Raw genomic sequence first — 10,729 nt, 5'->3', positions numbered from 1 at the left:
GAATAATAATAATAGTCCCCAATTTAAAAGGAAAAGTGGCGTCACTTTTAATTCCTTAGAAGGAATTTAATTTAAATCCTATTTTAATTAGGATATGGCAAGATCTTCTTAGATTTGACAAGATATGCTAGGATATTTGAATTTATTTATGGAAGAGAATAAACAAGGGATCAAATAATATAATAAAAATAATCCCTTCTCCCATATCACAAGGGATTTTCGAAAATCCCCCTAGAGACAAATATAGGGGCCGAAAATTTCATAAATAAATAGGAATAATCGGACTTTGGATTTAATTTGGATAATTATCCCAAGCAATAATTAAATCCAAGAAAAATAGGATTTCTTTCCAATAAATAGGAGAGGGTCGAAAATTCCACATACTTAAATAATGCTCCTATTAAATTCTCACTCATCCCTTAGGATAATAATTCACCACAAATATTATTTCTTCCCACATCAAAATATCCACATATTCGGATTTCACCTCCACTTCACATTTTCCAACGACTTTGATCATTCCACGGCCACGTCATATTTTTCCACCATGTTGACTATTCAATAGCCACGTCACATATTCAACAAGTTGACCATTCAACTCAATCTCAACTCAAAATCGCAATTAGGTCACATAGAATATTGCAATAAATCGTTTATCATTTAATTTCACGTATATCATAGCATTAAAACATTTAATGCAAAAATTTCCACATCACAAAAATTAGGGTTCGAAAAAGCGGGGCGTTACATTATTCTTAACAATAGATCACACGATTCTCTTTAGCTTTGAATCAAGTTCCCCTGTGTGTTGGTAAAGCTCGGTTGCGTTTTTTCTTCGTCTTATATTTATAACCAACTCCGAAAAAGAATTCCATTAACCATCTTGGCCTTCCGCTCCTTATAATCATGTAACCAGTTCCGATCCCAACTGCGAATCCACTTCCATATCCCATCACCACACTTCGCCAACCAAATCCATCTATGAATTCATATTCATCATCACCTTCTTCTTCTCCAGGCTGCATCGATTTCCCATTCTCGTCTTTGCATTTTCTCGTCAATGGAAGTCCACACACTCCCAAGTTTCCCACATATGAATCATTCTCAAATGTGGAGAACTGATTAGATCGCGGTATTTCTCCAACAAGATTATTCATGGAAAGGTTTAATTTCGCAAGAAATGTCAACCTTGTCAATTGACTTGGAATTTCTCCATCTAATTTGTTTGTTGACAAGTCCAACGATTCGAGTTCACCCATGTTTCCAAGAGATGAAGGTATATGTCCCGTGAGGATATTGTGGGACAAGTTCAAGTATTTGAGAATCTTAAGATTTCCTATGGAAGGTGGAATATTCCCAGTGAATCTATTGGAGGATAAGTCAATTGTTGTGAAGGTTTCCAATATTCTCTTAATTAACCGATCCTGCCCTTTCAAGCTGACCGTCATCTCCATGTAATTTCGAAACGCATCATCTTCAATTGCTACGGGCTCAATCATTGCTTTGAAGATGTTGAAATATCTTTGAGGTAGAGGACCCACAAATTCATTATGGGATACATCAAAAACATGCAACCTAGAAAATTGAAACTTGGTTCGTGAAGGAAAAGACATTTTACCACCAAACTTGTTAGACCTCAACACTAGCACTCGAAATTGGTGTAGGCCTTCCATCCAAAAGGGAAATTTATCTTGTATTCTATTATTTCCAATTTCAAGACCCCTTAGATTTCGGCAATTGATTAAGGATTTAGGTAATCGCCCATAGAATTTGTTATTACCTAAATTGATGGACATAATACTACAATTCTTAGAAAAGGTAGATGGTATGAGGCCACTAAATTGATTTTCGTTTAGGTGAAAGATGGTCAATGATGTGCCGAAGTTCCCGAAGCAATGTGGCATTCTTCCTTCCAAAGTATCATTCGAGAGAAGAAGAAATCCAAGGTTTGACAACTTGCGAATAGAGAATGGGAGTTCGCCATTTAATTTGTTGGAAGAGAGTTGTAAAAACACCAAATTTGAATGATTTCCGATTGTGGATGGAATTGGACCTTTAAACAATTTATTTGGGAGACCTCTCCTTTCAGTGCTTTACCCACACCAGTGTCATCTTATTTCAGTAAGGCTTAGAAATATGCGGACTAACATTGCAACTTTTCACGATGGATAGTCTAATTCCATCTAGGTCGTGAAATTCTTCTTTTTCTTTGTTTAGGTCTGACCGTGTTACCTTAAAGTGGACAACTTACACATTTAAACATGAAATAACATCCATTAAAAGTAAAACATAACAACATTATGATAAAAATAATCTGTTTTATTCCTTGGAAAATAAAATAAGAATTTTACAGTATTCAATCACTGAAAACGTGATTTCTAGTATACAAACTCTAACATTGTGAAGGTATGATAGATGCCAAGGATAATCTGACACGACATTGGGAAGGATAGGCTCCAAACATATTTAGACTTAGGTGTCACTTTGAAGGGTTTGGATCTGGAATTGAAAAGATTGTTAGATACGTTTACAATGATTGACGTATCTTCCAATAGATTTTCCAAGAATATTCCAGTTTCCATCGGCAATCTTAATTCTCTTATATAGTTGAATTTGTATAGTAATACTCTGACAAGCACGGATTTTGCATGTTTTTAAGTGCTAGATTTGACTCGTTGTAAATGTCAATAATGCAAATTATGTTCTTAAATTGCATATGTTATACATTTGGTATTTTTGATGTATTTGTTGATAAATGATAGAAAAATGTGCAAAACGGTCAAGGTGCAACAGCCTCTGTTCGAGCCCATTCTGCCAGCGAGTTTGAAGTCCAGTCAGTTCTAAATTCAAACCATTCTCTTCCTCTATGAAAGACCTTCGCGTGGATATCTTGCACGTCTCAATCGGAGTTCTGTGGAAAAAGTTATGACTATTCTAAGAACGTTGCGCAGTGCAATCAAAGCTGGCGGGAATTTAAGCGGAAATTCACAGAAGAAAATAAATTATTATATTGTGAAACCAAATCTCTCCTATTTCTTATAGGCACGAAAATCATTAAAGCTAAACCTTTTTCCACCCTATAAATACCTCTTAAACATAATTCATAATCTTGATCTCAGAGGCAAGAGAAGACTGGAGATTGAAGATTCAAAGCTAAACCTTTTTTCACCCTATACCACACATAATCATCCATCTTCAATTGGAGTGGAGCTCTGCAGATCCAGGCAAGATAAGACTAGAGATTGAAGATTCAACCTTGTGTTTTATCTATTTCTTTCAAGTCTCGTACTTTATTTGTAGTTTTTACTTGTCTATGAGTGGAACATCTTTTGTAGATTTTTTGGTGAAGAAAATTAATTGATTTTCCGTGTTAGCTCTTGCAGTTATTTGATTTATCCTTGTGCCTTGATTAGCTACCTTTTGAATACATGTTAGAGTTGATTAGAGTACTCGGGAGACGAAATAATTGACTTGGAAAAAGGATAATTCATATTTTAATTCAATAGAACTCGGGAGAGTTGAGGTTTCACGTGAGGTCATTGGTCTTACAATCTTTTAGGAGTTAGGTCTAAGAATTAGAAGGGGACTTCAATTATTACACCTAATCTATGGATTTCTCACCTTGGAAGGGGGTTTAATCTAGTTAAGTGACCGACTTAATAACTCTAGAGACCGTAATTCAAGGAAGCCAATTGTATTTTGAATCCTAAAATTCTACTTTCTTATGTCTGCTTTGTATCATATGTTTTTATGCTTTCTTTTATATGGTTATTTATTTTATGTCTAGTTTAATAAAATCAAACCAGAAATATTATGTCTCTAAATAGTACACGACGCTTAGTATATGGTAGTCAGTTGCAATCTTATTCCCTTGTGTTCGATATCCCGGTATTGACCTTTAGCTATACTAGATCAACCCTGTAAATTTGCAGGTATTTTTAGTACTAATAAATAGTGCATCATACTCTCACAGGAGAGATTCCTGTGTCTCTTGGGAATATAAGTATTCTTGAGTCATTGGATTTGTCATGGAACGGATTGAGTGGAAAAATTCCAAGTGATGCTGACAGGGTTGACGTTTCTTTCGAAATTAAACCTATCAATGAATAATTTTGTGGGTCCGATACCACAATCTAAGCAATTTTCTACTTTTCAAAATGAGTCATATAGGAAACTTGGGATTGTGTGGAGTTCCATTGGCAAAACAGTGTGAAACATACTGATGGTAAACCAATGTTTCCTCCAACAAATGATAATGAAGAGTCGGGATATATAGATGGATTTGGTTGGCGAAGTGTGGTGATAGCCGATAGGGTATGGATGTGGATTTTTGGTTGGAATTGGAGTTGGTTACATGATTATAAGAAGCGAAGGCCAAGATGGTTAATGGAATTTTTCTTTGGCGTTGGATATAGTAATAGTAAGATGAAGAGAAGAAATAGAGCAAAAGCAACAACAAGGAGAAGGTGATTCAAGACAAACATTGGGTTTATATGTGTTTCATTTGGAGCAGTAGCATGTTGTGTGTATGATGTTTTGCAAATAATGCATCTTAAGCTATGCAATGTTGTATTTCTAAGTTAGGCTACTTTGTTAAAAAATTATACATATGGTTCCGGGGAGTGATCAATTTCTGCCTCATCATTTAATTGCTAACTAAAACTAATTTAAGACAATAGGATTTTAGAATACTTGTGGTCTACGATTTGTCACATATAATTTTCATTTTTATTAATTAAATCGAAAAAGATAAAAAAAACTACCAAATTAGAGTTTTGGATGAAACTATCAACACAATGCTTTGAGAATGTAAACACAATGCTTTGAGAATGTTAACACATTGTTTATATTGACATTCTAATGTATTATATTGACATATTTTATATACTATGTTGAGAGATTTCTGCTGTACGAAAAAATTAAAAAAAAATTGAATTTTTATTTCAAATTTTGACATCGGAACATATGCAAGTGAGATCTTGTTAGAATCCTTATGAAATTATCTTTAATTTGATATATGTTGTGCGAAAAAATAATTTAAATCGAGAAAGTTATATGTGTTTTAATGTTATGAAATATTTTTCAAGAGTTAGTTACAACTAATTTGTTGTAAATTGACCTTAATACCCTTATTGATGTTTTTTCGTTGATCGTATGGACATTTCAGGCTTGATGATCTAAGCCCTTAATTTGAATATCTAATGGCTATTATTTAGCAATATAACACTCCCTATGGTTCCGATTGTGTCATTAAGCAACCCTTGCATGCAATTTGCACAGTTGCTAAAAAATCAAATATTTCAATGTTGAAATTTGTTAGATTCTAATCTTATGTCTTAAATAGAAGTATTTGTTCAGAACTTGATGATGATTCGAATATGTCGTGTGTTTCTAACAATACTAGCAACTTCTGATAAACTTTAATGTGGACTAATTTGACTGTAAGTATTTGATTATAACATGACTAATATGACGAATAAATAGATTAGTTGCATGATTTGCATCACAAACTGGTAATGCTAGACCACGCTCACTCGGTTCGAGTGAGATTCCTTGAATCTCATCCAAGGTCCGTTTTCTTGCTTTTCTTGCCCGTTCACATGTATTCTTAGCACATTATCAACATATAATGACTAATTGAACCTATCAAAACATGAGTTTATCAGGTTTCCTCACCATGATCACCATGTCTACATCTATGATACCAAATGTTGCCTATTCGCTTTGGGTAATGACCGAACATGCGAGGAAACGAAGCCAACACATACAAAAACTCTTAAGTTTCTAAATCTTCTATTGAATAAAATATCAAAAAAATCTCCATTCAAACTAACAATAAATCCTAGACAACAAAAATCATACTCCATAAATTGAAACAAAAAGATAATTTCAATCTCATAGGGACTATATCCAAATTCAACTTCTCATTCGAATAGGAAACAACCGCAAATAAAATCAATCCCCATAAAACTCCACTCAAAACAAAAATAACTAAAATTAAAACTACAAAACAACCAAAGCACACCTCTCTTACATGAAGCCTTCATCACACATTTTCTTGAATTCGCGCGCAAGCGCAAACGTTTCACACAAGGACGTCGGCCTTCGCAAGTGAAGTTCCCACTGCATTGGATCCTTGAAGCCCGATTCACATATGGAGATGAGGTGATTCTCCGATAGCATCTTGACCAAAAGCCTTTCAAACTCGGTCTGATATTCCATCACAGTGTTGTGTTGCTGCAGCTTACAGAGTTTCCAGAAATGATTGTCATGATATGTTGGATCAAACCTCTCTTTCACCGCCTCTGATTTCAGCAATTTGTGTTTTTTTCGGTAAATGGGCCAATCCAGCCCCGGCTGCTCGAAGAGTAGTCCGACAAAGTGTAGACGATGCTCTTCCGACATTCTGTAATAGTCGAAATACATTTCAACCTTGAAAGTCCATCCCCATGGGTTGTCTCCGTTGAATTTCGGAGGATCTAGCCGAAGATAGGGCCGCTGCTCCGAATTGTTGGACTTTGAATTATCAGCATGAGCCATTGATGCGTATTTTAGGGTATTGTTACGACCTCAACAACCTCGCCTACTGCATCTGCTGCAGAGACTAGCCCAGCTGCAGAGACGAGTCCAGCTTCCTCGTCAACTGAGGAGACGGTAGAGGAGAATGGAGGTGAGGAGAAGATATCAGGGGAAGACGTGTTAGCAGAGGAGAGCGTAGCGACCAAGACGCTGAGGCCGCAGGAGCAAATCAGGCGACCGGATTGATATCAAAACTTCGTTGCCAAGTAGGCGCCGAAGTATGGATACCAGTAGAATTAGGAGTTAATTAAATTAAGTATTTTGTTTAACTTGCTTATTGTTATTTTATTTTATTTTTGAACTTAATTGAGTCAAGCGTTTTATAAGCTCCGTCGGGTTTTCTTTGTTGGTTCTTTCCCGATGAATAGGACTAGGTCGAACCAACCACAGGGTCTTAGATATATAAATAGGGCTATTCATTAATTCCGTAATTCAATTAATGAAGAATATTTTGCCCACATACTTGTGTGATACACAAACAACAAAACCCTTCACGATGCCGACGGAAATCTCTTCCGTGCCAGCAATCTATTCGTTTTGTTTTAGCCGCCGATCCCAAGCTTAGGGACGCCGGAATCGTGTGTTGTTGGTTCGTGACAGGAATTCTTCGTTAAGAAATTCGTTATCTTAACAAACTGGTGCTTTCATCCCGAACGAATGGAGATTCAAGACGAATTAAACGGCTCCCCTGTGGTATTAACAGGGGGAAACGCTCAGGAGTTGGGTCCTGGCCAATACCGCCGCAATCAAAATACGACTCACGGTCCCCCGCGACCACCGCCGCGTGGAGAGCGCATCCCCGGGGAGGGTACATCTGCTGATCCGTTGACGCAGGGTTTTGATCGGATCATGACACGTTTTGATCAATTGGAGGTTAGGATGGATAATTCGGATCGGAGGGTGGATACTTTGGCGAATCCGGTGTTTCACGAGTCTAAACCTCCGGACGATGAATTTGATTCGGATGAAGAGGAGTACGCAACTTACCGCGACAGGAACACTCGACGCCAACACTTAGGGATTCGCGATGGAGGAGCAGGACGGCTTGGAAGAAGAGGTGAATATGCAGCCCGCGACGATTATCGTCGGGAGGGGGAGTGGCGTCATGATTACGCGCCAGAAACCAGGCTGGCGACACATCAACAGCGTCGCACCTCGAGTTGGGATCCGCCTGAACCACCTCATAGGGGAGGTCACCACCGGCGTCGCGCATCCTGCTGGGATCCACCACATCACCGAGATCGTACCTTTCAGCATAATTATGATACTCGCGAGAGCGTCAAGATATGCGCCCCCCGTTTTGATGGAACGGATGCCACAAATTGGATTTCTCGGGTCGAATATTATTTCGACCATGTTCGGATGCCAGAGGAGGACCGCCTTCACTATGCAGTTATGTTATTTGACCCACTGCAGAATGGATTTTTAACTACCGAAACAATAATCATTTCGTTACGTGGCCGGAGTTTGTGGAGGATGTGCGCCACAGATTGAATCCCCAGAGCTTTCGGAACTACATAGGTCCTCTCGCCAAACTGGTTCAGACGGGCACGGTGGCCAAATATCACGATACTTTTGAGAAGTATTTGAACAGAGTGGAGGGTCTTTCCGATTATGCATTGATTCCTATTTTTATTGAAGGCCTAAACCAACCTCTGCAGGAGAAAGTGGAGTTGCAGCAACCGCAATCCCTTGCGGAGGCTATGGCATTGGCCCTTCGATTAGCCGCTAGCCGAGGGCACCGCCACCACTCCAATACATCGTTCCGAAAACGCCAATGGTCTTGTCGCGATTCGAACCAGAAAATTGGACAGGCCGCCAGCTCTCAACCGTTATCATTAAAATAATATTTCATCGTTATCTCATCGCACGAGGTTAGCACGTACGACGAACGACGAAAGATCCGCCGGGACTTCTCGCCGGAACGGCGGGTGCGCCGCCCAGCAGTCACCGGCAGTCCGCTCGACGGCGGCTGCTTCCTTCTCCCTCTCCGGCATTTGAGCACCAAGAAAAGCCCTCCCGTCGACATCGCCGATCGCGCGGGCATCGCCGCGCTTCTCCGGCGGCTTGCTTCCACCGACGGCGATTCGCCTTAAGCTAGCGACGTCCACCCATGGCGGCAAAGGTCTCGGCTCAGCATCGCGCATCCTGGAATCCGATTAGGGTTAGGGTTAGTTCTAGCTTTAGGGTTTCTTGGCGGTGGAACCGCCGCTGCTTTCGGACGAGCAACGGCTCCTGTCGACCACCGCCATCGTTGATTGCCGTCTGAACCAAGGAGAAGGTGCCGCGGTCTTGCCAGCGGCGCGGACGAGCCCACGCTCGTTTTCGCGTCGTTGCATGATCGCGCCCTAGCTCCCACTCGATCGGCGACTAGTGCTAGGAGACCGCGGAACTGGTGGTCACGCCGGCGGCGCACACGAGACCTCTCTCGTCTGTGTGTCGCCGGCCAATCACCCTCCAGTCTCCCACTTGCTCGACAACTCTAGTTTGAATCGCATGTCGCGCGATTCGTCTCGGCGCAAGCGCCGACGAATCGCACGTCTCGTGCGTTCCAACAATTTGAGCTATTTGTTTCGATAGTTCTTGAGTTCATCATGCATAATAAAATAACAACTAAAAACAAGAACATTCTTCGAACACAAAAACACATGCATACATGAATTTCACGAAATTTAAATCCAAATAATCAGAGCCAAAGACTGGCTCTGATACCAATTGAAGGGGTTGGCAGCGAAAGCGCACATACAAAATCAATTACATACTAATTCCGATCTATTTAGCGGATTATTTAGACAAATTCTATTCGCGTAATAATCACATGTATCATGCTCAAAACTCAAATAAACATGCTTTAAATTAATTGAAACCTAAAACATGCTTTTCTACGGTTTAGCCATTATACCTTGAAGGTTCTCCAAAGAATCGAAGATAGCTAGCGCTTTCTCCACGTGAAGATCTTTAGTACAAAACCACAGATCTTCTGTCTGGTTCCCGGACTGTAAACTGATATCAGGGTGGGCTGATCTCACCAGTATACTAGGACTTAAATAAAGAGGACAAAAATCATTTCCCACGGAGGAGAAGAAAAATCGTCCCTCTTCTATGAAGAGAGGGGGACGGAAATTTTTGGAGAAAACAATTGTATTTTTTGTCTCCTCTATTCTCCTATTTATACTAAGTCACATATTGGGCCCAGACATGGATCTATGGAAGGCTTTAGATATGGGTTCCTCCAATTTGCTTTTTACTAATTAAATTAAACCCAATTTAATATAAGCTTATAATTGGAATATTACGAGCAGCCACTACAGAAGTAATATAGCACTCCCTATCCAAATAACTTCGGGTTTCCATTACTTGATATTTATTTCCCGCACTTAAGATAGAAACATCCATTAATTAATTATTGTCTGCTATGGACTTAATTAATTAACATCTTATTTATTCCAAGAGAGGACTCAGCAAGAAAATCTTATTTATCATTCATAGAGTAATCAAACTCCAACTAGCTAGGTTCCGAATGATAAAACCTTATTTCAAGCTTCTCTTGAGGATGTTGTCAAACGAGACTCATCTCGCGCACGATTCAACATAATAGCAATCCTAGCACCGCTAGACATTAATCACCACTACTCAATATACCAGGCTTATTGGGGTGCGAAAGACCCGCACCATTTGGTAAGTCAAAGTAGTGCATAATCAATACCGTATGCTCAATGCTAACGTACATTGATTAAGAAATAACAATTTACAAGACCTCGTCTTTCAGTAGATAGCATAAAGACTGTCTCGCTGTTAGATCCATTCAGTGCTATACCACACCAATGTCATCTTATTTCAGTAAGGCTTAGAAATAATCGGACTGACATTGCAACCTTTCACGATTGGTAGTCTAAGCCCATCCAGGTTGTGAAATTATTCTTTTTCTTTGTTCAGAACTGACCGTGTTACCTTAAAGTGAACGACGCCCACAACCGTTCTACTAAAACAAAGACTTAGACTTTGTTAAGTTACTTATACATTTAAACATGTAATAAACATCCATTAAATGTAAAATATAACAACATTATGACAAAAATAATCTGTTTATTCCTTTGGAAAATAAAATAAGAGTTTTAACAGTATTCAATCACTCGAAAGGTGATTTCTA

General features: G+C 39.1%; 1 protein-coding gene across 1 annotated transcript; it reads right to left on the bottom strand.

Moving 5' to 3' along the window:
* Positions 1–791: 791 nt before the first annotated feature.
* Positions 792–1,673, bottom strand: LOC148931989 (receptor-like protein 9DC3). The gene has a single exon (XM_089065332.1). It carries the CDS (start codon positions 1,671–1,673, stop codon positions 792–794), a length of 882 nt encoding a protein of 293 aa, XP_088921458.1.
* Between the last annotated feature and the right edge of the window lie 9,056 nt (positions 1,674–10,729).

This window comes from Salvia hispanica, chromosome 2 (genome assembly GCF_029641045.1).
Source record: "Salvia hispanica isolate PSC_SH4W2 chromosome 2, Shi_PSC_v1, whole genome shotgun sequence".
Lineage (NCBI taxonomy): Eukaryota > Viridiplantae > Streptophyta > Magnoliopsida > Lamiales > Lamiaceae > Salvia > Salvia hispanica.
The sequence above is the reverse complement of the archived record's forward strand: the minus strand, read 5'-3'. Positions and strand labels throughout refer to the sequence as shown.